The 26354-nt window shown below is 38.0% G+C and overlaps 1 protein-coding gene and 2 long non-coding RNA genes across 18 annotated transcripts in view; 1 reads left to right on the top strand and 2 right to left on the bottom strand.

Annotated features, from left to right (window-relative positions):
* The window catches only part of mast4 (microtubule associated serine/threonine kinase family member 4), a 137094-nt gene that overhangs the window by 11567 nt on the left and 99173 nt on the right, over positions 1-26354 (bottom strand). For 8 of the 16 annotated variants that reach the window (XM_082171359.1, XM_082171362.1, XM_082171352.1 and 5 more), the window contains 18 exons: positions 25771-25840; positions 24325-24403; positions 14593-14747; positions 13939-14014; positions 13634-13843; positions 13355-13456; positions 13005-13137; positions 11475-11542; positions 9628-9719; positions 9175-9383; positions 8453-8591; positions 7975-8107; positions 7343-7508; positions 3342-3443; positions 2528-2650; positions 2005-2117; positions 900-1021; positions 398-615 (listed from right to left, as the gene is read on the bottom strand). In XM_082171359.1, the coding sequence (XP_082027485.1) occupies positions 398-615; positions 900-1021; positions 2005-2117; positions 2528-2650; positions 3342-3443; positions 7343-7508; positions 7975-8107; positions 8453-8591; positions 9175-9383; positions 9628-9719; positions 11475-11542; positions 13005-13137; positions 13355-13456; positions 13634-13843; positions 13939-14014; positions 14593-14747; positions 24325-24403; positions 25771-25840 (2310 nt within the window). Of the gene's footprint in view, positions 1-397; positions 616-899; positions 1022-2004; positions 2118-2527; positions 2654-3341; positions 3444-7342; positions 7509-7974; positions 8108-8452; positions 8592-9174; positions 9384-9627; positions 9720-11474; positions 11543-13004; positions 13138-13354; positions 13457-13633; positions 13844-13938; positions 14015-14592; positions 14748-24324; positions 24404-25770; positions 25841-26354 lie in introns of all 16 variants that reach the window. The other 8 variants (XM_082171351.1, XM_082171361.1, XM_082171366.1 and 5 more) reach the window with 2 other exon arrangements.
* The window catches only part of LOC309500004, a 368298-nt gene that overhangs the window by 285806 nt on the left and 56138 nt on the right, over positions 1-26354 (top strand). The gene's annotated exons all lie outside the window — the stretch shown is intronic.
* LOC309499985 lies at positions 14755-24310 on the bottom strand. The gene is made up of 3 exons (XR_014206413.1): positions 21288-24310; positions 18056-21221; positions 14755-18004 (listed from the first exon to the last, which is right to left on the bottom strand). It is a non-coding gene; the product is annotated as an uncharacterized lncRNA (long non-coding RNA).

Below are 26354 nucleotides of genomic sequence, written 5' to 3'. Positions count from 1 at the left end.
TATTTGATAACACTTCCTTTTGATGGTCCATTTAGACATTCTACTAAGTAACTTTGCAACTGCATGTGAACTACCAGTCATTAGAGTATTAGTAGACTGTCTATTTAATATCTGCAAAAACTTTATTTTGATAGTCCCACAACAGACATTCTACTGACTATACCTAACTTTGCAAGTACATGCCAACTTAGTCTACTAACCTGAACTCTAACACCTAACAGTCTACAATAGTCTGCTATACTATAATGAGTGTTAATTGACATGTATTTGCAAAGTTACTTATGGTCAGTAGAATGTCTAAAGTGAACCATCGAAATAAAGTGTAACACATTTTTTTTGTGGAGCAAGTTTGATGCATACAGTATACAGCCACATCTCCTATAAATCCCCCCTGTACCTGAGAGGGTGGAGTTACTGATGGTGCTACAGGGTGTGGTGGGATCAGGCTCATCCTGAGGCAACTCCCCAATACTGAAGGTCACTTTACTGGGGTCTTCCAGAGACAGGGAGCCCTCACCATCTTCCACTTCTGCTGAGATGGCAAACTTAGGGAGAAGACCAGAGCATCTGCTCAAGCTGGTGCTCTCAGTGTCAGAGGAATGAGAGAGAGAGGGACTGGAGAAGAGAAACAAGAAAAACCTATATGGTCAACCTGGAAAAATCACATTCTACAAACTTATGTTGGTTTCAAGAACATGGTACCTGGTTTGTTGCATATTAAATGTTAAATGTCAAAATAAATTATTAATTGAATGATAAATATTTTCTAAACAAAAATTGTGGCAAGTGGCATGTGAGTATAGAGGTGCGTATATTCTATGATGAGGTCTTAATTTCAGATTTTTCACATTTAGTTGGGATCTGAGCCTTTTTATGGAAAGGTTTTGTGGGTAACATACATCTCAGTGAAGTCTGGAGTCCAGCTCAGTGAGTCAACAGTGAGAGGACTGTCTGTTGTCTTCTCTGTCTGTTCTCCTTTCTCCTCCAGCTGTCCTCGAGACAGATCCAGACTACTGTAAACCTACCACACACACAACACACAAACAAACAGCATATATAAGCACCAATAGACTCCATTAGATCTCTGAGTAAACATAGGCATGAGACAATAATACTGAATCCTGAAGCACATAAATGTAAAATGTAACTTGAAATGTTTCTGTTGGTTTCTAGGTTACAGCTAGGTTGTTCCGTTCTGGGTCATTGCTAGATGGGTTACTTTACCAAGACACATTGGAGGCAAATTCATACAAATTTGGACAATCTCATTTTGTCCAATCTTCTCACACCCCACTGAGGGTTAAGTTTAGGTTGAGGTAAGAGATGCAGCTTCATGCTTACTTTTGTATACAAATCACATTGTTCAAATTTAGTACAAAACAGTCAATTCAATTATCAGATGCCTGAAATGCATGACAAAGAATGTTCTTTAAAATGTAAATAAAATGTTACATTTCAAAACCATCTCACTATTTAAAATTATTATTATTATTAATACAAATGATATATTTGTAATATTATTGAATATTATTATTATTTTTTAATTTTTTTAATCTGACTTAATAAAAATGCAAAAAATACATATTTTCCTTTTTTTATTTTTGAGAACCACTGTTGAGAACCACTGGTCTAACACTATAAAACACAGCCTTCACCCAATATCTTCACTGCAAGCATGATAGATTCTGGAAACACCTCATACTGCAATGCACCAAAGCCCTGCATGCCCGAGAACAAGAATGTGCACGAGTATTTGTTGTGTGTGATATTGTTCCCTGACCTACAGAAATTTATCCCTATATCAAATGCAAATGTATGTAAATCTATGAGCTGAGCTTTATCCCAGAGACAGTGTTGGCCACATCGTTAGACATCTTTATTAAAACTTGCAAAATGCAAACACATAATGCATCCACCGAACAGGACTCTTCTCAGCAGAATCATTCTGCACTGCATGAATTAAACAAGTGTATGTGAGGAAAGAGAGAGAGAGAGACAACTCACTTTGGAGAATCGGTGCGAAGATGAGGAAAACTGCCGCAGTTCCACATTGAAATCTTCGTCATTGGTATCGTCCTCCTCCTCAGTTTCTAAGTGATGGTACCTATCAGATCGTGCTGCGATTGAAAAATAAAATGTCACATTGGGCTGTGATGTTAGGATGCTCTCATGTCTGTTATTTTAAGACATTAAAACATATTCAACATTTTAAAGTGAAGTTCACTGAAAAATGAACATTCTGTCATCTAGCTTGGTCATAAATAATACAATACACAGAACAACTTCTGAAGGAGAAGAAACAGAATGTTTATCTAAATGTTTATCTAAATTGCAAACAATTTGACAATGAAGAGTCCAAAGCACTAAGCTAGAGCAAATTTTTGAAATTTCTCCAAACAAATGACCAAGAATCATATCATCAATCAACTGTGCTTTACTAATATGTGAGCAATCTATCAGTTTGGGAACATCTGATCTGCCTGCATGGACCATGAAGGACATTGACTTCACTCCTGCGGTCACTCACTGTCAAAGTAGCTAGTGTCATCCTCAGACTCCAGCTGGGGGATGAACTCTGCCTTCTGCCTCAGCAGGCTGTTCCAGTCCAGACTGTGAAAGAACTGGTGGTGCTTGACCTCATACGCCCCGCCTGCTTAAAGATATACATCCAATCAAATTTAAGAACAACTTAATAGTCTTATCATGTCCTAAAAAGGCATGAAGCAACACCCAAAACATTCTATCACTACAGTATGACTACTTTTATTTTATTTTATTTTATTTTATTACATTACATTACATTTTTATTACATTACATTTTTTTTAAATAATAATTAGTTGTGATTTTGTTGCATTTCACAGCTACTTCCACTTCCAGTGATGCCACAAACATGCCACTGGAATATTTTTGAGTCACCAGAAATTTTAATGTGCACAAAACACAAAACAACGGTTCCCGCTGGATTTAGATTTTTTTTATATGGGTGGTTGCACATAAGCAATATCAAAGAGATTATGGATTATGTAAGTAAGACGACATCTGTTTTAATGGCCAAATATTATATAGGGCCAAATCATATATTATTTATATATTTATATATATTATATTATTAATCATATATTCATAATATTATTCAAATTGTGTTTCTTTATTAATTTTCTTTTACATGGAATATTCATTTATTTTGTATGTATGTTTTTACATTGCATTTTAACCATGCAACCCACAAATCTCTAAAATACCTTAATGGCCAATTAGACATTTTATTTACTTGCCAAAAGCAATTTTCTCTCACTTTTGGTGCTTGGCAAGTATTGTTGCAAGTATTTTGTACCCTTACCAGTGCCGAGGCGCTCCAGAGGGTTCTGTCTGAGCAGTAGGGTGATCAGCTCCTGAGAATCAGCTGGTGGAGCATCCTCTCCCTCCGGCCAGTTTATTTCATCTAAGAAAAGAAGCAGTTTCATCCTCATTGACTTAAATGGAACAAAACCAAAATATAAACATATTTATAAACATATAAACAGGCATACATAAACCATCCTAATATCCACTTTAAATGGTTAGTTCACCCAAAAAAGAAAATTCTGCCAGTAATTACTCACCCTCATGTTTTCCCAACCTTCGGAACACAAATTAAGACATCTTTGATGAAATCTGAGAGCTGGCTCACTCCTTCATAGGCTGCTAGGCAATTGATATGCTATCCCAGAAAAGTTAGTAAAGACATTGTTAAAATAGTCCAGTGGCTCAACCTTAAGTTTATCAAGCAACAAGCCTACATTATTCACTATTGAGCCTACATTCTGACGTACAACCCAGAAGCGCTGCGCTGTTAAGGTCCTTGCACAATGAGTCCGGAATTTTAGCATGCGTTTTTTCGTATTCGTGATTCGGTGGTTCTAAATTGTCAAAACACCATTCAAAATGCTTGCTACGGATGTGAAAAACGCAGAAAATCGAACCTGATCCGAATTTTTTTATGACGGACGAAAGTTTCGGAGGCAGTGTGCAAGTGTGATTGACATAACATAAGGTCGTATTTATTTTTTAACGTGCAAAAATTTCGGATGCGAATTTCGGACTCCGTGTGCAACGGCCTTTACACTACGTGAACTCACTCAGAGGCCCACACAGAAGAAAATTAAAAGTTGAATAAAGTCATTATTTTTGTTGTTTTTTTGCGCACAAAAAGTATTCTCGTCGCTTGATAAACTGAAATAAATAAAGGTTGAGACACCATAGTCCCTTAGACTATTTTAACGATGTCTTTACTAACTTTTCTGGGATGGCATATCGATTACCTAGCAGCCTATGACGGAGTGAGACAGCTCTCAGATTTCATCAAAAATATCTTAATTTGTGTTCCGAAGATGAACGAAAGTCTTAAGGGGTCGGAACAACATGAGGGTGAGTAATTACTGACAGAATTTAATTTTTTGGGTGAACTAACCCTTTAACATGCATCAATTCTAGGAAAGTGCATGAATTTCCAGTATTCATTAGTTATCTGGCATTTTACACTAATCAAAGACCAGGCCCTTGACACAATTGTAATCAACCAAGTTAAAAAAAAAAGAAAAAGAAAAAAGAAAACTGAGCTTAAAGGCCAGGGGGGGTGATATAAAGGAAGAGCTGTACTTTGTTTATTTTCCAACTGTCTCTACAGCAACATGTGCCTCACTTTTGAATCGCATTAAAAAGCATGAATATGCATCCAAGCCCAGAGCAACAGCAGCTAGCTGTGCTCATTAATTAAGCCTCACACCCACGGTAACCTTTATAACAGAAAACTAACACTAATGGTACTGATGGTATGAGAAACATATGGGGGTTGTTTCAAGATATTTGGCTTAAATGGATAACGAAAGAATGCACGTTAACATTTTGGCAGTTTACATTTTTAAGTCCAAATTAAGGACAGAGCAAATATACTGGATTGAAACAAATCTTATGGTTACCAATGATTGAAAGTGTATTATAATAATATATTCTTCAAATGGCTTTTTCATAAAAGATGAAGCTTTTTCATCTTCATAAATCTCTTGGAAACAAAACATTATATAAACCTATACACTACCAGTCAAACGTTTGGAATTAGGATTTTTGGTAACACTTTACTTTAATGGTCCACTTTAGATTTTACTGACTATAAGTAACTTTGCAATTACAAGTCAAATAACTCTCATTAAAGTATTAGTAGACTGTCTGCTTGATATTTGCTAACACTTTATGTTGATGGTCCCCCAACAGATATTCACATTTTCTACTTACCCGAACCTAACCCAACAGTCAACTACAGTCTATTAATGAATTAATTGAGAGTTAGTTGACATGCATTTGCAAAGTTACTTATAGTTAGTAGAGTGTCTAAAGTGGACCATCAAAAGAATGTGTAACCAGATTTTTTAAAAATGTTTTTTAAATAAGTCTATTATGCTCACCAAGGCTGCATTTATTGGATAAAATAAATTATAAAAAAAATAAAATAAAAAACAAAATCTGAAACATTATTACAATTTAAAACAACTGTTTTCTAATTTAATATCTTTTAAAATGTAATTAATTCATGTGACGTTAAAGCTGATGTTAAAGCTGAAAGTCTTCAGTGCCACATGATCCTTCAGAAATCATTCTAAAATGCTGATTAGATCTTACTGACATCACAAAGTACATTATATACTGTACCTCTATAGTATACCATAAACCTTATTAAAAAACACTCATCTGCCACGTTATTAGGTACACCTGTTCAACTTCCTGTTAACGCAATCACCTGGGAGCAACTCAATGCAGACATTCAAACATGTTCAAGGCGAACTGCTGAGGTTCAAACTGAGCATCAGAATGGACAAGAAAGGTGATTTAAGTGAACGTGGCATGGTTGTAAGTGCCTCTGAACGTGGCATGGTTGTAAGTGCCAGACGGGCTGGTCTGAGTATTTCAGAAACTGGTGATCTACTGGGATTTCATACACAACGATCTCTAGCGTTCACAGAGAATGGTCAGAAAAAGAAAATATCCAGTGAGGGCAATTCTGTGGCTGAAAATGCCTTGTTGATGCCAGAGGTCAGAGGAGAATAGCCAGGCTGGTTCGAGCTGACAGAAAGGCAACAGTAACTGAATTAATCACTTGTTACAATCACTTGTTCTGCAAGGTCTGCAGAAGAGCATCTCTGAACGCACAACACATCAAACCTTGAAGCAGATGGGCTACAGCAGCAGAATACATCCCGGGTTCCACCGGGAAGAGGAAACTAAGGTTACAATTTGCATGGGCTCACCAAAATTGGACAATAGAAGACTGGAAAAATGTTGCCTGGTCTGATGAGTCTCAATTCCTGTGACATTCAGATGTTAAGGTCAGAATTTGGTGTAAACAACATGAAAGCATGGATCCATCCTGCCTTGTATCAGTGGTTCAGGCTGCTGGTGGTGGTGTAATGGTGTTGGGGACTTTTTGGGGGGCTCCTTAGTACCAACTGAGCATCATTTAAACCCCACAGGCTACCTGAGTATTGTTGCTGACCATGTCCATCTCTTTATGACCGCAATCTTCGAATGGCTTTTTCCAACAGGAAAACATGTCATGTCACAAGGCTCCAATAATCTCAAACTGATTTCTTGAAAATGACAATGAGTTCACTATACACAAATGGCCTTGTTTCCAGCACCTTGTTGAATCTATGCCACAAATAATTAAGGCAGTTCTGAAGGCAAAGGAGGGTCCAACCCAATAATAGTAAGGTGTACCTAATAAAGTGGCCGGTGAGTGTACGTATTGAACTGTAATGTTAAGGATTCGTTTTTGGATGTGGGGTGAATTGGAAAAACATTTTGGCAGAGTCATGAGGACGTGATTTTGATATTTCAAACTTTACTGTATGTAACTATGCTAAAACAAGTGGCTGTGTTCTATCATTGTGGTCTGTAGGACAGGGCTGTGGTTTCAACAAACAAACATTCAACTAACATTGTCTAAAATATTTATTTTGTATCATGGGTCACTTAATTTATGTGGCAATGTTAAATACTGAATTGCAGCTTAAATTAACATTTTGTTCGAAAACTCACAATTTGCCTCTTTTTATATAAAATAGAATCACATGTGATTTAATTTGCATAGGACAGCAATGAATAAATCCAGAGAGTTGCAGAATGACAGGTGGAGGATAAGAACAGGACACTGTCATGTCTGCGGGGTCTTTTGCTGATCTTATGAGATACTGATATCCATTAATGAGAAGCAAAATTGAGATTACGCAACACAACCTGCACCTGCTAAAGCTCTTGCTGCATGAAGCTAGAATGTATTGCATAACAGGAATTCAGAATGTGACTGACCGCTGATGACCTGGCCGAACAGCTCTTCTGGAGTGTCTCCAAAGAATGGTACACAGCCCACCAGAAACTCATAAAGGATGATGCCCATTGCCCACCAATCCACAGGCTTCCCATAGCCTTGCCTCAGGATCACTTCTGGAGCAATGTATTCAGGAGTCCCACACACCTGTAGAGAGAAATGTTTACAGATGTTACAACCCTAAAGTCCAACAGAGCTGGTGATCAGTAGATTTTGATGCTGGAGACTAGATTTACCAAACCAGCACCATAATAAACAAGCCAATGCCAGCACAGAAATTCATGTTTCTCTAAAGACCAGTGAGAACTTGCATAAACTGCTTAGAGTAATCTTACAAGTAAGTCATCTATTTTTTCACTTTAAGATTGGTCACAGCTTTTTAATCATTTACACAAAAATGTAGACTGGCCTAATTCAAATCTGAAATGTGAGACCGATTACACCTTGGTTAACTGCTAGTTGGTCAGACTACTTCTTAAGACACAGTGGCTGTGTTAATGCAACTGAACCCAAATCTTTAGAGCAGATATCAATCATTGAGGTTAGGACAATGACTGTGATTTCAAATTAAATATCAAGTTCTCAGGACTTCAATAGAGAATTGGATCTGTACCTGTTTATCAGAGAACTCTCTAGCATCCTTCTCAATGTGACCCTCATAGAGGTTAGTGGTCATGTTCATCAGACCAACTTTCGATAGGCCAAAGTCTGTCAGCTTGATGTGTCCCATTGAAGTGACCAACAAACTGTCGTAATGTAATAACACAGGAGACAATACAACAAATAATTAGTCATGTATTAGCATTATCAGAGCAAAACCCTGCTGGAAAAAAACCCTGTTCATATCAACTTAAGATGCCAAGAACGTGATAGGTGATTTTTTGTCAGTCCAATGTGGTCTACATGCTCTAACTAGCTTAAAGATGGTTTTCCAGGTTGAAACCAGGTACACTGGCTGCTTGTACCAGCACCTGCTTGAACAGGATCTGACCAACTCGAAAGTACTTTAAATCAGCTACCAGATTCTGGTTTTAGTTGGGTTTTTTTTTTTTTGCAGGGAATGGTGCATGTTTAATTTTTGAGCAGCTCACTTGTCTGGTTTGAGATCTCGATGGACGATTCCATAGTTGTGGAGATATTCCAGGGCTAACACAGTCTCAGCAAAGTACATTCTGGCCATGTCCACAGGGAGAGGACCCATATTCTTAAGCAATGTAGCACAATCCCCTCCTGTTGGGATAGGAAATTTACAAAGGAATGCTGCTTACAACTCTGGCTTTTTGGCTCCTTCAAACTGTGTATATTAAAATAAATGTATGTCAACATGAGTGCTAATGGTTGCACATGTTGCATAAATATATTACATTTGTTTGCTTTTTTGAAAGTCTAATCTATTTGTTGGTTCATGGGAAAGCACTTTGTACAAAACAAATTTTTGTAAAAAGGAATGCTACTTATTGAATTAACTATAATGCTGAAGTTACAGTTTGAAAAAAAGAAAAGAAAAGTGAATTACTTTTCTATTTAATTTATTTACATCATTGTGCATAAATACTTTAACAAATGACATTATAAAAATGTCAGGCTGGTCTAAGACATAGCAGGTGGTTCCCAAATGTTAAATATTACTATTACCAGGTCATTTTATTTATTGGTGCCTGGTCACCCTGCATCCCGGTCAACATGTCACGCTCATAAAACATAACCATGTAATGTACTTTTTAACTTTTATTAGGAGTAACAGGATAATGAAACTATTTTCAAAAGTAACATTCTCCAGCACTGCAAATTATGTACATGTGTTACAGCTTACCTTCAACATACTCCATAACCATGCATAGATGTCTGCGTGTCTCAAAGGAGCAATACATGCTGACCACAAATGGGTTTTCAGCAAAAGTCAGGATGTCTCTCTCCACAAAGGCCTGCTGGATCTGGTTCCTGAGCATCAGGTTCTGCTTGTTGATCTTCTTCATGGCAAAGCGTTGTTTTGTCTCTTTGTGTCTCACTAAATACACCGCACTGAAAAAAACAAAAAACAAAAAAAACATTCTTGGATTAAATTAACAGGCATGTGTATGACAATTTAACACATAGTAACAAGCATAATAGAGAAAAATTATTTAAAGGACTATGCTTTGAAAGGATTATTAGGAATTTGCTTACTGTGCTGTATGTACTGCAAACCATTTGTTTAAAATAGTATGTGAAACAATATGTAGTATACAGTGCTAAACATTTAACCTAAACAATCGCTGTCACTTACCCATAAGCCCCATTACTGATCAGTTTGATCATCTCAAAGTCGAGCTCACAGGGTTTACGCCGGGACCGTAGTGCTGCGCTCAAACTGTGGGACTAGATATATATGCGTTATGTAGACTTTTGATATCAAATGAATCAGAATTCTCAAACTGTAAAAATATTTGTATATTTCTTCCTTACATTTGATTCTATTCTAGAAAATGAGGTAACAGTTTATTTTACAGTTTCCTTGTTACATTCTCGTGGTTAAATAGACTATAAACTATAAATTACATATATAATTACAAGCAAACCAAACAAAAAACTAAACCTAAATCCTAACCCTATAGTAAGTAAATGTAGTTAATTAATATTACTCAGTATTTAAATGTATAATTACACTGTAACAAGGACACCTTGAAGTGTAACCAAAAATGAAACTTTGTTTTCTCTTACATAGGGGTGACCCCGAATAGTCGAAGATTCGATGCTTCGATAGGAGGAGCCTGATTCGACTACCGATCTCACGGTCGAATCTTCGCAGAGGTGTTATGAGGATCATGCCACTTTGGCTATATGAGGGCGCTCAATGTCTGATTTCACATAGAACTAGCTTTTATGTAAATACGTTAATATTCAGCCTATTATGATAATGCTGTAGGCCTATATAAAAATGTGCAAAGAAAGAAGCTTTTAATAAATATTTTTTTAACGTGCGTGAATAAATCCAAACACCCCGTGACAGATTTAAGTTTCACTTTCAATCCGTGACCGACAGAGGAGCGTCTTCGCGGCAAGGATTTAAATCTTTAACAATGTCTGGGATAAGAAAATCTAAAGTGTGGATGTACACCATCAGAAAGGATATTCTCCAAGGCTGGATTTAGCATCAGGAAAACCATGATCGCACTTCTGCCGGCCAACGTTAACATGTTTCACGCATAGACTGGGTTTCACGTTAGAATGTATTTTATCCGCGCACAATTTGAAAAGACTCCAACGGACAGACAGAGTGAAAGACGTTCAGGATTTGTTCTCTCGATCAGGTACAAGTGATTTCAAAACTTTTCAGCCGGTTCTAATTTTATTTTTGGATGCTGTGAACATGTTTAGCTAAAAAGACTGCCTCTCCAGTTTAGCATTTATTGTTGTTTCTGCAGTTAAAAAGACAAAGTTGAAAATTCTGGCTACTATCGTTATTTTAATAATTTCTTTATTTTTATTTTATTTATTAATCTGTCAGGGTTATCTAATCTAACTATTTGTGGCTTGTGTTTTGAATATGTTCCCCTGCACTTTAGGCATTTTGCACACATTTGCTCCTCATCCTGTGACTTGATTCTGATTTATTTCGTTTTGTATTTTTATTTATTAGAAAGGTATATTCTGTTCTAATTTAATTTAGTAAATTAATTGTTTATTTTTTTCGGTGCATCGATGTTGTGCTGTAGGCTGGCCTGCTCGCACAGGTAATTTAGCCGATTTAATTTGATTTGCATGTGAAATGCAAATCTGCAGTGTGGCCTTTCTGGAGTTATTTATGTTATTTCTTAGTTTGATTGATCAATTTTTTTTTTATACATTTTCTGATATCTTTGTGTGATTTTCTGTACATCGCGGCTTTGAAACGTTAAAGCCCCGCCCCCAGCCCCACCCCCATACACATGATTCGACTATTAGTCGACTATAGGCAAGACATGACGATTCTGATTCGACTATGAAAATCCATAGTCGGGGACAGCCCTACTCTTACAGTATATCATAGTTGGTTATCTGTTTTATATTCCATGAATTTCTTAATAACAATTATGATTACAGTAGTTCACTAGTTTGCTGTCTTGGGGAATGTGTTTAGATAAAAGTACTTACACTGACAGACTCATCCGTCTCAGGGGTTTCAGCAATTCCACTGTCGTAGCTAGTTAACTGGGCAATTTCTGAAAGACAATGACAATTAATTAGATGTTGGACTAATTTTAGGCAGTGGTTCTCAACTTTTTTTCACTCCAAGGCCCCCCTCCTCTCCAAATCGATATTGCAAAAATGTGCTTCAGGGGCCAATATATTATTATTATTTTTATTATTATTAAATCACTGAACAAAATATTTTGACAACAGTAGAGCTGATTCAAGAAAGCTTTCGCTGTATATATTTGTGAGACAGTCTTCTGTGCAGAAAGTTTTTCCATTATTGCAGGGACAAAATTAGTGCATAATTTAGCGGGAACATTTCTGACCCCCAATGACTAAAAAAGAAAGTCAAAACAAAAGTCACTTTTTCCAAAAGAGTTACTTGGTAGAGCTGACTGCTGAGGTTTGTAAATGAGTTAAATGGTGTGGAAATCAACAGTCAAATCTACACACATCATGAAACATTTACGCTAAAAAACTGCCACTCTAAACAAATCCCAGTGATGCAGTTCTCAGGAGTCTACAAAAGTAACCGATGAACAGCAGGAGGTAATGAACTGGAGGGTCGTTCAGCTGTCTCTAAAGAGAACTAAGCCCATCAGAAAGCCCTAACAACAGCTGCCTATCTCCATTTCCAACCATCACACTAAATGATTTGGATGTTCTCCGAGGATTAGAAAGCCTTGGAGGGCTTTGTAACCAACACTGCTTTGGCAGGGTTGGCAAGACAGAGGCATCAAGGTCTACGGGCATATTCTGTTCTCATTACCAATAATGATAGTCTTGTTTACAAATTCAGAGATTTGTGACAGAATTTGTGACAGAATTTGTACAGCCTGTCCGTAAAAGACTTTCAGCTAACATTACAAACTAACATTATTTTTACACAATTTTTTTTCGTCCAAAAGTAAGTGCATAAAATGTATTTATCCTGATAGACTTTTCACGATTTATTTTACAACACCAGACCATAAAAAGCAGAATGCAGGTCTCAATCCAATTGAGAATTTACTAGTGGACCTGAAAATGATTTCATAACTAACAACATGCATCTATTGAATGCTGATTAGAAGGAGTAAATATTTATGCAAAATATTATTTTGTATTTAATAATTAATAAATTGACCAATTTGTAGATTTTGTTTCATTTTGTCATGAAATAATATTTTCTTTTTGATCAGTGAAAGAAAAGCCAAATTAAATAATCTGTGGTTCAATGTTGTTAAACAATAAAACATGAAAACTCCAAACAGAGTGAAAATCTTACCTTATTAAAAGTTTTGATGCAAACTGAGGAAAATCCAGCAACTAGTTCTTAATTGGAAACATTCAGCCTGATAGCCCATGAATAAAACTTTATTTCCTGATGGACTCAGGAAAACTTTGCCCGTTCTTGGCATTTTTATGTGCAATATGCCCCAAACAGTTTGTGAACCGCCCATTGATGCACCAAGACTACTGGAAACCCATGTATTGAGGTCCTCTTACCCTCAAGTGGGTCCCTTGTCAGACCAAGTTGGCTGATAATGTATCGTGGGATATCGGTCTTAATGCCTTGGCCCTCTTTAGCATGACCCTCTGCAGCCTCCAGAAGATGATAGAACTCTTCAGGGTCAAACTCCTGCAAGACAGAAAGTATTTATCTTTAACATAAGACTTTGACCAGACTGTACAAATAGATTCTCACTTCTTAAATAATATAGATCAAGTTGTAACAAATGTTTGGTAAACATCTGAAAATGTACTAAAGCAACAGCATTCTGAAGCACATCACAGCAGAAGTCACAAGCCCTATTGAGCCAGACCATATTATAGAAGAACTCTTGTAGACAACCTACCAGACATTCAAGGAGTCGTGCAGGCCTGGCAATGACGATGAGAATCTTCTTTACCAGCTCCTTGATGAAGGTCACCTCTGCACTCTCTGATCGCTCAGTCGACTGCATTACAATAACAGAGCACATCACAAGTGGTCATCAATATGCAAGCATCATTGAGCGCATTGATCAGAAACACATTCTAAATGGAAGAATACACAGGGGGAAAAGTATTTTAAATATAGAGAGTCAGAAGCTCAGAAGAATGAAGAAAACAATGTCTCTGAAGGCATAATTTACCTCCTGAAAGAGCCTTTCCAGTTTATCTGTGAGCTCACAGAAGTATCGTGAGGTAATGAGGCCAAGACGGGACTTTTCCAGGCAGTCTCTGGCCAGCTCAATGATCTGATGGTGTGCAAAGCTGAGGACGCCATCAGCCAGAGGCAAGACGTTCTCAGGGGAGTTGCTTTGGATGATCTCCTTGATGCGCTCCTCCATCTGAGCTGTGGCCTGAAGGGTGGAGAATACAAACCAACAATGAATTCCCCTATAAAGATACAATCACTTGGCACTGAAGATGATAGGTGAAAGTAGGTTACACTTACCTTGGGAAATCTTTCTTTGTACACATGATTCATCATGATAATCTCATGGTCACAGCATGATGGGGATCTTCCAGGACTATCAATGCAATTGAAGAAAAACACATTTTTCAATATACTGTCATGTCATAATTATTTATGAAAACTGTAATATTAATATTGTGAGAAAGAGATGGGCTGTGTCCCAGTTTGCATACATGCGTACATACTTTTAGTGAGTAGTAGTATATATGTGAGGATTACAATACTTCATTAAGTAAATACTTTGACATACTATAACATCTTCATACCAACATAAAGCCCTTCAGGATGATAGAAGACTGCACTGCTTCATGTCATGTTTCTGTCAAGGTTTATTTTGTGATAATGACCAGCTGATTGTAAATTATTTCATACTTAACTTTTAGGTTTTACAATTAAGCCCTAAAAGTTAAAGAAGAACAGTAACATACTCTTTAGCAGTCAAAAAAAGGGATGTGGGTAATATACCATATTCTAGCTCTACTGTATGATATACCATCTTTGGCATACTACTTTCAATACTTTTCAGGTGCAGTAATTCTTGTATACTATTCAGGGCAGATGGTATGTGAATTAAGATGCAAAAAAAGACAGGTCTCAGATCAGTGCAAAAGACGACATCTAAGCTTCCTGTACCTGAGACTGCGGGAGCGTGGCCGCATAGGTGTGACTCTTCTGTGGTCGTCTCCAACAATGCTCTCAGTGTAGAAATGCTTGGACAGGAAGTGGAGCTCATCTGGTGTGGGCTGGAAAGGCAGCTGATGGAGCTTCTCCTGTGATGAACAGGACGACTGGAAATGAAACGAAAATACATTGAAAAAGAAAAGAAAAAAAAGAGAAATGAAATGAAAACAAAATAAGAAAGAAAAGATGCCCACTGATGTGTTACATTACACATCATTAGGTGGATAATGCAGATGATGGATAAAAATTAAATCACAGCAATGGATTTTACTATTTTCCTGTTTCTTCATGATGATGCAATCCAACAAAGATGTGGAGCAGAGACCTCAGTCAATACGCAAGTATTTAAGTGAGGTACTCAAAAAAGCATGATTAATTAACCCATAAAGCAAATGTCATCATATACTCAACCTGATATCATTCCATATTTGTGAAAATCCTAATACCATCCATTTATGGATGAACTACTTAAATTTAATCCAGAATTGACAACTATGACACAAGCTCAACTGCCGCTCTAAGCAAATCACTGTCGTGCCACCCCCACTCACAATTAAACACGATTTTTGAGATGCAAGCAAAAGCCTGTAGATTTTGTTTAATGATAAAATTGCACAAAAATAAAATCATACACATTTCAGATTTATTTGTATTTTTTCATTCTGCAATGTAAAAAAGTAGCACGCAACCACTAGAACAGCTGCAAATGCAAATTCTGCATTATATTATATAAGTATATGTACAAGCCCGGAATGGCCATCAGAAGATTCGGGAGAACTCCCGGTGGGCCGTTGATAAACTGGGCCGGCAGCAGTACCACTTCGTCATAGAGACAGTTTCACATGGGATGTGGAAAGTACAAGTCTCTAGTTCATTTTCAATGAAAGACACATAGAAAGCTCCAAATTGGTGGTAGTTCTAGTAGTGACAAAGCAACGGTGCAAGCGGTGCTCGTACACCTGAAATCCCGTCACTAGCGTGTTCACAGCTCTTCGTAGCGGTTATAAATGGGTTATTATAAATATTAATATATGACTTATATTGGTGTATAAATATTACGCAAGCAATAAGGCGAGCTACATGACTTCACCCCACTTTCTCTCTCACACATATACAGTACATAAGTCTGCCTTTCAGAAGGGCTTTAAAATCATTAGTCATCACCAGCAGTAAAGGTCATCGATTTTTGTATTCATGTCCGGCTTATTTAATTCATTTTGATGACATTTTTTGATGTACATGTTAAGTGTTTTGCATGTAGACCGCTCTAAAGGGAGGTGGGAGGCGGGAGTGGCACTACTAGATAGAATGAAGGAAAGTTAATTTAGATTTACAATATCTAATAGATAATAGAATATCTAAATAAAAAAATAATAATACTAAATTAAACTGTACTCCACAATGAAATCACACTGGTCCAAAGCTTGCTCAACTTAAACATCAAATATACAGTACCGTTCAAAAGTTTGGAGTCTGTAAGACTTTTTGAAATAAGTCTCTTATGCTCACCAAGGCTGAATTTATTTGATTCATATTGAGAAATTTTATTATAATTTAAAATAACTGTTTTCCATTTCATTCTATTTTTAAAATAATTTATTCTTCTGATGGCAAAGTTGAATTTTCAGCATCCATTACTTAGTCTTCAGTGTCACAAGATCCTTCTGAAATCATTGGAATATGCTGATTTGGTGCAACAAACATTTCTTATTATCACTACTGAAAATGGTTGTGCTGCTTTATATTTTTGTGGGAATAATGTTTTCATGATTTTTTTTATATATGTGACCCTGGATCACAAAACCAGTCACAAGTTGCACGGGTTATTTGTGGCAATAGCCAACAATACAGTGCATTGTATGGGTCAAAATGATCGATTTTTCTTTTATGCCAAACATCATTAGGATATTAAGTAAAGATCATGTTCCATGAAGATATTTTGTAAATTTCCTACTGTAAATATATAAAAACATTTATGAATACAGCACAAATCGCAAACATAAATGGACAATTTTAAAGGCGATTTTCTCAATGTTTAGATTTTTTTGCACCCTCAGATTCCAGATTTTCGAATAGTTGTATCTCGGCCAAATATTGTCCTATCCTAACAAACCATGCATCAATGGAAATCTTATTTATTCAGCTTTCATAAATAGTATAAATCTCTTTTTTTTTTTTTTGACCCATGTGACTGGTTTTGTAGTCCAGGGTCACATATTGATTTGCAAGTGTAAAGGGGACATTTTCTGTAAACTGAACATTAGTTGGCTGGTGTGCCAGAATCAAATCGCTTGCCATCTCCTGTAAGTATGGGCAGCTGCAGCAACTGTGTCACTAAACAACAACAACCAGAGAGTGAGTGAGTGGATGGGCAGTCTGGCACAGTTTCAGGGACATATTTACCAGCAAACAAATCTGGCACTGCTCAGAGGCACATGAATCAGACTGGGAAAAAAAGTCATGGCAGCATCTGTTGCCCATGGCAGACAGTCTCAGCCAAGTATAATTTAAGTTGCGCATATACATGTTAGTGCAAGGACACAGAAACAAACCAAAAGCTTCAAAGCATATGAAGCTTGCAATAACGACAGCATACAAAGATGGTGGCATTCATTGTTTACAACAAGCTGCAAACTATTTTAGTTGCTAGTTGGAGATCCTACAATGGCTATGTGATATTAGCTCTGTTCCAAAACCAAGTGAGCTGCTTACATATACAGTATCTCACAAAAGTGAGTACACCCCTCACACTTCAGCAAACATTTTAGTATATCTACTCAAGGGACAATACTATAGAAATGAAACTTGGATATATTTTAAAGTAGTCAATGTGCTGCTTGTATAGCAGTACATATTTACTGTCCTCTGAAAATAACTCAACATACAGCCATTATTGTCAAAATAGCTGGCAACAAAAGTGAGTACAACCTACGTGATAATAGCTGTACGTCATTTAACCAGGCAAAGCCACGTGTCCTATTCATCATGTTCATGTTTTTGTCTGTTTGACAGGACCATACAAATTGTTGTATCTTGTATTAGAGCAGTTAAAATGTGTGCTTCGAGTACAATTCTCTCATACTGACCACTGCATGTTCAACATGGCACCTCATGGCAAACAACTCTCTAAGGATTTGAGAATTAGAATTGTTGCTCTCCACAAAGATGGCCTATGCTATAAGACGACTGGTAACACCCTGAAACTGAGTTACAGTACAGGCCAGGGTCATACAGAGGTTTTCCAAGACGGGTTCCACTTGGAACAGGCCTCGCGAGGGTCAGTCAAAGAAGTTGAGACCTCGTGCTGTGCATCAGGTGCAGAAGCTGGCTTCAAAAAACAGACGCATGAGTGCTGCCAGCATTGCTTTAGATGTTGCAGAAGCGGAAGGTTAACTTGTCAGTGCTCAGACCATACACCACACACTGCAACAAGTCGGTTTGCATCGCCGTTGTCAATGGTTTGCATGGGCTTCCTTCAAGCGGAAGGTGGAGAGGCGCCATGTGTCTAACAGCCAGCAGCTCCGTGATGTCATTATGAAGGAGTGGAAGAGGATCCCAGCAACAACCTGTGCAGCTCTGGTGAATTCCATGGCCAGGAGGATTTAGGCAATGCTAGATAACAACGGTGTCTCACACAAAATATTGACACTTTGGACACAGTTTTGACATGTTCACTTAGGGTGTACTGACTTTTGTTGGCAGCTATATTGACAATAATGGCTGTATGTTGAGTTATTTTCAGATTTATATATTTACAGTATATTTATATTTATATATTTATAAATAAATTATAATAACATTTTTCTTAAGGATAAAAAAAAAAAACTCTTACACATTACTATATTAAACATTACAATTACAACAGAGCCCAAATTATTAAAATCAGTCGCGATTTATTTTTTGATTTAATAATCAACACTCAAATAAAAAAAAAGGCCTGACAATTGCACATAAGGCATGTTTTGCATTAACTTCTAAATCTAATTATAAAGTTAATTTTCTACTCCAATTTGTTTACATTTTATATATAATAATTTAAACAGTGGCTGTCATAACTTGTTTTCATGACACTTTTATTTAAACATACATTAAGTAATCAAGACATTACTAACAGGTTAAGTCAATTTAATGAATAGGCTAATATAGTGCATATCCGAAATGCTTGTCTCTAGAGTTCATTTCTTTAGCGAACAAACCTGCTGTCGACACTAAATGCCTGAGGTAAATGTAATGCTACGTGACAAATTATTCTCAAGCGGTTTTATTGATATCTTTCTGCAGTTGAAACACTGATTGAGAGTTGTAAACATATCAATAGGTCGTCTCTTCTTTTCACTGGTAGCAAACAGTGTTGCATTGCCACGCACGCCCCCTTCTGGATTGGAGTGTGGATCACCCGTGACTGAATGTATTCACCGTGCGACTGCATGCACCGAACCGTGACGTCCGTTCAGGACGAATACATGTACCGTTACACACCCAATTATATATATATATATAAATATGCCTTCGACTTTAGATTTTTCTAGTCGACTAGTAGTTGTTCATTTGGCCAACTATTCGACTAATCACGCGTTTATATTAATAAGCCATAAATCATAATAATGCACCTTTAATTGCCTAAATAAAATACATAGCCTAATCAGCTCTCACATGCACACATGAAGCTTGCCACAGCGTACCGGCAAACGTAATGATTATGAATGTGTCGTGGAAAAAAACAGGAGGAGACTGTCTAAACATTTTTATAATTTATTGGTAATGTTTTTTTGTATTTTTGGCTGCAGAGATTAAGTCACGATGCTGACTTGTCATCTCCGCAGTAGTGGAAACGCCTATATGCACGTTTCATACAGATTTGAGAATCTGAGAATATTTTTTTTCCAGTTGAATCTGTTCATTCAAGTGATAAGCCATATTTGAGGTCGATGAATGATAGGTGAATGTTTGGATTTCCTGCCGTTAATGATCTATCCGTTACAACCTGTGTGATTTTGCCACTTCGTGGAGTTTTTTTTTCTGCAGTTAGTCGACTATTAGGGGGCAGCCCTAATATATACATACACACACTTTACTAAATTATGATGAATAAATTCATTGGTTAAAAGGAGTGGGAACCCACAAGAGCATTTGACTACTGGAATACTGTTAGCTTAGCAACATGCTAACACATATCGTGTCATAATCGTGTCTCTCGTTTGCTTCACAAACAATTGCTGCACTTGTTAGTCACTTCTGAGGATCCATTTCAGTTATAAGTTAGCTGCTTTAGGTAGCTCACTATGTTTTGGAACAGAGCCTTTGTCTATACAGTTCAAAGCCAATTTATGCCTTGTCAACACTAATACATTTTCATGTGAAAACATCGTTTTCTCTCCGTTTTGGCCTTCGGTCCATGCTGAGATGGCGTTCTATCTCAAGTGGATACATTGAAATGATACATGATACATTGAAGTGATACATTGACTGAAAAAAAGCAGTCAAGCAACAGGAGGTGACAGTAACTGTAAGTGTTTTGCATCTTTTTCTCATTTGATTTAAGTGCAGTTGTAGTTACAGTGTTTGTTAACTGTGCTCACGAGCTGAAATCTCATTGATGAAGTCTCGTTTGTTCGCGTTTAGTCACGAGGTAAACAGTTTCGCTAGTGAGGCGTGTCCAGCTGTATTCAATAACGACATTTCAGGTGAGTATAAAGCAAGTAGTATAAAGCAGCGGCGGATAAGGCAGCCCTCGTGTGAAGCCCTCATCGTGTGAAGACCGAAGAGTGTAAAGACCAGCAACTCTATGTGGGCGACTCTACAGAGCAAGGACACCGACAAGGCACTTGTGTATTATTTTCTTTTGTTTCTTTTCTCTTCTACACAACTTTTCTTCTCATCTTTCAGTTTGTGACCTCTCTTTCACTATGTGTTTTCAAATCCCTACTATTACTAACGTAAATCTCACACGTAGGAGGCAGCACAATCCTACAATACACTGGGCACTCCACTGGTCACACCCTGCTTTCCGGTGTCTTCTAGTACTTCATTCTCTTTTCCCATCGGTCTCTGGAATTGCCAGTCCGCTGTAAACAAAGCTGATTTCATTACATCTATTTCTAGACATTCAGGTCAGCCTATTGGCCCTGACTGAGACCTGGATTAGACCAGAGGACACAGCCACACCTGCTGCCCTCTCCACTAACTTCACTTTCTCACACACCCCTCGTCTGACTGGAAGGGGTGGAGGTACAGGTCTTCTCATCTCAAACGATTGGAAATGTTATCCTTTACCACCTCTGTGTGACAACAGCTCATTTGAATCGCATCCAATTACCATCACTAGGCCTATTAAAATCTATTTTGTAGTTGTTTATCGTCCACCAGGTCAACTTGGCAGTTTCTTGGAGGAGCTTGATGTGCTACTCTCATCCTTCCCTGAGGATGGTACTCCTCTCGTAGTTCTTGGAGACTTCAACATCCACCTAGTAAAGTCTCAGGCTGCTGATTTCCACACTCTGCTTGCCTCATTCTACCTCAAACGAGTATCTACTGCGGATACTCACAACCACTGACCATACACTGGTCACTCCACTGCACACCTCAAACGAGTATCTACTGCGGATACTCACAACCACTGACCATACACTGGTCACTCCACTGCACACCTCAGATCACTTCCTCCTCACCCTCAAACTCAACCTGCCTCAGAACACTACACAAACTCATCCACAGGTCACCTTTCGGCAAAACCTACGCTCACTCACACCCTCTCGCCTATCCTCTTTGGTCTCATCCACACTTCCTCCAGCTGATCAGCTCTCAACACTAGATACTAACAGTGCAACTGATACTCTTTTCTCCACTTTAACATCCTGCTTGGACAACTTCTGCCCCCTTTCCTCCAGGCCAGCCCGCGCCACCCCCTCTGCCCCCTGGCTATCTGATGTTCTCCATGAACATCGTTCAAAACTCAGGGGTGCAGAGAGGAAGTGGCACAAATCGAAATATCCTACCAACCTTGGTCTTTATCAATCCCTCCTCTCTTCCTTCTCTGCTAATATCTCTACTGCTAAAATGACTTACTATCACAACAAAATAAAAAAATTCTTCTGACTCTGGCATGCTTTTCAAAACCACCTCCTCCTCCATCAACCCTAACAGCTGACGATTTTGCCACATTCTTCATAAATAAAACAACCACCATCAGCGGCCAATTTACCAAACCACAAACTGACACACACATCTTACCAGCTAACACACACACTCTACCCTTCTTTTTTCTGCTTTCAGAGGCAGAAGTCTCCAAACTCCTCCTTTCCAATCGCCCTACTACCTGTCCGCTTGATCCTAATCCCACTAATCTACTTCAAGCCATTTCTTCCTCAGTTGTACCCACACTCACACACATCATAAACACCTCTCTTCACACTGGTACTTTTCCCACAGCATTTAAGCAGTCTCGGGTAACCCCACTGCTTAAGAAACCCACTCTAAATCCAGCACATCTGGAAAATTACAGACCGGTATCCCTTCTTCCATTTGTCGCAAAAACACTTGAACGAGTTGTTTTCAACCAGATATTTTCCTTTCTTACACAGAACAACCTCCTGGACAACAACTAGTCTGGTTTCAAAAGCAGACACTCAACTGAGACTGCCCTGCTCTTGATAATTGAAGCTCTGAGACTGGCAAGAGCAGCTTCCAAATCCTCAGTTCTCATCCTGCTGGATCTGTCTGCTGCCTCTGACACAGTTAACCACCAGATCATCCTGTCAATCCTAAAAACGAAGGGCATCTCGGAAACCGCACTACAATGGTTCAAGTCTTACCTCTCAGGTAGGTCCTTCAGGGTGTTGTGGAGGGGTGAGGTGTGTAAGACCCAACATCTAGCTACTGGGGTGCCTCAGGGCTCAGTGCTTGGACCACTTCTCTTCTCCATCTACATGACATCACTAGGATCTGTGATTCTGAAACATGGCTTTTCCTATCACTGCTACCCTGATGACACTACTACCTCTTATTCCAGCCTGATGGTCCGACGGTTGCTGCTCGCATCTCAGCCTGCCTGACAGACATTTCTGGCTGGATGAAGGACCACCACCTTCAACTAAACCTTGCAAAGACAGAGTTGCTTGTGGTCCCGGCCAACCCAACACTACACCACAACTTCTCCATTCAGCTAGGTTCGCCATCCTTACAGACCACATTGCTAGAACTGCCCGGTCCTGCAGATTTGCCTTATACAATATTAGGAGGATCAGGCCCTTCCTATCAGAGCATGCTACACAACTCCTTGTCCAAGCACTTGTTCTATCCAGACTGGACTATTGTAATGCTCTCCTGGCAGGTCTTCCAGCTTGCACTGTCAAACCTCTACAACTGATCCAAAATGCTGCAGCTAGAGTGGCCTTTAATGAGCCGAAGAGAGCACACGTCACTCCTCTCCTCACAAAATTGCACTGGTTGCCACTCACATCAAATTCATGTAAATTACTTTTGCCTACAGAACAACCACCGGCTCTGCTCCCTTTTACCTAAACTCATTACTTCAGACTTACGTGCCATCCAGAAACGTCTTGTGGTGCCATCTCAAAAATCACTTTCTCTGACCTTTTTCTGGTCTGTTCCATGCTGGTTCCTGTTCCTGCTGAGTCTGTGAACCATTTTCAAGAAACGGCTGAAGAAGCATCTTTTTCGGCAACACTTGATCCATTAATACTAACATTTTATCTTCTATTCTATATCTATTGTCTTTATAAAAAAAATATTAAAAAACGTACCTGTACTGCATTAGATTAAACTGGGAAGGGTCATAGCACTTGCATATAGTTGTCCTATTGTTCTCATTTGTAAGTCGCTTTGAATAAAAGCGTCTGCTAAATGAATAAATGTACATGTACATGGACTGTGAAAACTGAGGTATTTGAAAATAGTGAAGCATCTTAAGTCATGTCATGCATATTGAACCGATAGATATCTATGTTTATACCAGTATTGTGCCCGTTATGTGCTAAACACTTTCACACTGTTGCTATAGACATTACTTTGTATACTCTTCCTATCGCAATCCTGCAAAGATGACATAAAATGTACTCGCAATTACTGTCCTACGGCAAACCATGAGATCAGCTGCGTTTTAGAAAAAACATATAATGGTGACTGAGTGCAACCTGGACACATCAGTGAATGGTGAGATATTTTGCTAAATAAAATGATCCTGTCAGAAGAACAGCATGAGAACTTTATGATGTCTGTTCCATCTGTATCATCTCAGTGAGCTTTTATGAGGTTTTACGCATTTTAGAGTTTTCCGTCGTTTCAGTGTGGATGAGAAACGTTTAGAAAATGGTTGAAAACTCTAGAGCGGACAGAGAGTGGTTTGAAACGAAAACGCCATTTTCAAATGTAGTGAAAATGCCTTAGGTTCACTTTAATGGTGCATTCATACTGACAGCGATTTATTTGCTTGATGCCACCAAATTTCTTTGCGGTCGGTTGCAGGCAGGTTTTCTTCCTATAATAAAGTATCTAACTGCTTCACATGGTGGAATTCTACAAAAATGTTATCAAAAGTGGCCATTACTACTTGAATCTCTTCAAAAGCCAATGAAAATGAATGACTTAAGAGTCACTTTGTTGCTTCAAAACACTGCCAGTGAATGCACACATACTTCTACAGTCTGGAAAACATACAGTACTTACAGAGACGGTGGAGCTGGGTGTGTTTGTTCCATAGCCAGAGGAGGGAAGCGATGCCAAGGACCAGCGTCGCCCGTCAGTTCTACAAACACAGACAATCCTTCAGTGCATATACCCTCTAGTAATTACAAGTTCTGTATAGAATCATCATCAGTAAATTGCATATACTAGATTGCATTGCATTGGCTCCAAGACATGAGAGGCGAGTGTTACACTAGATAAAAGGAAAATGCTGAGTGAGTCATTTATTTTCAAAGTAGATCAGATGAAAGACAGTGGCAGTGTAATCCATGAGCTAGGGCTGCTATCATTTCGAGCAGTGCTCTGTGTGCAATTTCCAAAGGGCCTGGCTGATTGAATGGTCTGATGATAATAACAGGAAGACAAATGCCACAAACACTGCATGGGAGGAGAGATAAATGGGTAGAGTAAATAATACAGAAAAATCCCCCAAATGGTCATGCAGGCACTTGATGTCAATATCCACAGTGAACAGTTATGTACATGTACATAGGAAAGTTTGTGATGCATTATGGTTAATTTCTGGGACAAATGTACAACAAGTATAATAGAGTGAATCTCATGAATCTTACATCCAGGTCACATTTCAACCCAAAATCGGAAGAAAGAACATACAGTAATTATGTATGGATGTCTAATGTCACATTGGCTATTTAAAAAAAATATTATGGTCCTAAAAAAAGCTTCATTGTGTGAAAAAAAAAGCTTCAATCTGACCTGAACATGTTTATGACAGGTATCATGAGATTTGCTCAATAAGCTGAATTTGAATTACCTGTCTGCTCTTAGTCCATGACTAGAGGATTATAAATAGTAAAAAATTATAAATAAATACATAAATAAATAATAATAATTGGAGTAAAAAAAAAAAAAAAAAGTTATAAGAATTTTTGAAACAAAAAGACCCATTTTTCACCCCATCCTGTTTGATCAAACTGAGTTTGACTTGACAGGTTTAAATCTGAACTTCTGAACCACGGTTTTAAATTTGTTTCCATCTAAAATCGTAGAAAGCCTGTCAGCTCCTTATGTTTTCAAAAGCAGAAACCAGAAGCTTTTATCAGCCACACGCTCCTCACATCAAAGATCATTGTTTACTTGAACACTGTACTGATATGCTGATATTCCTGACAGATCTGGACCACCTATTCTAATAATACAGCCACTTATCTCTCAGATTATGCATTTTGAGCACTGCTTTATACAGTACGTTCATCTTTCAAAATTTTTATTTTCTGGTATTCACACCACAACAATATCCTAAGGTGTTGTGGGTGTTTGCTAAGTCAAAAGAGCCCAGTCCAAGTCTCTATGATACTCTTGTCCCTTGATATGACATGGGCCACTCCCATTTTTTGGTAGATTAGAAATATAGAAAACTGAGGTGTTCCATATAGATATCATTCATATCTGTTTCCATGTCATTACCTGCGTGTGAAGGAAAAATGAGCTGAAGCACTAGGGGAGAAGTTTCTAGGGCTGTCTTGTGGACTGGTGCCTAAAAAAAAAAACACACAAAAAAAAAATCATCATTGAATCTTATAACAATATTATTGACATCATCTTCTGCAGTTCCAATATATGGCAAATCCAGTTCTACCATATTTCTTCTTGAAGAGATAGGGAAAATTTTCAGTAAATAACTACATTTTAGTTTGTCACACAAAACTACAATATTGCTTTAAATGCCTTGGATCGTAATGAACAACTCATATTGACAGTTTTAACCATATTTTTATGATGCCTTTTTGACAAACAGAAATAACAAACAAAAGAAGGGTGAGTCAAACCTAGAGACAGGCCAGAAAGGCCCCACACCATTGTCACCATATGCTCGCTCTTATTAGCTGAACCCCACTGTTTCTAGGGGATTGCTTTTGGCAATATGGCCACATTTGAGGGTTTGGGACATCCCATATTATGGCCATTAGAGCAAAACAGCCTTTTGCCCTGTAATAATTACAGATAATTAACCTGATTGAATAAGGGAAGGAGTTAATAGTTAATTAACA

This window comes from Leuciscus leuciscus, assembly GCF_965113295.1.
Source record: "Leuciscus leuciscus genome assembly, chromosome: 5".
In the NCBI taxonomy this organism is placed as follows: domain Eukaryota; kingdom Metazoa; phylum Chordata; class Actinopteri; order Cypriniformes; family Leuciscidae; genus Leuciscus; species Leuciscus leuciscus.
Note: the sequence above shows the minus strand (reverse complement) of the source record. Positions and strands in the feature narration are given on the sequence as shown.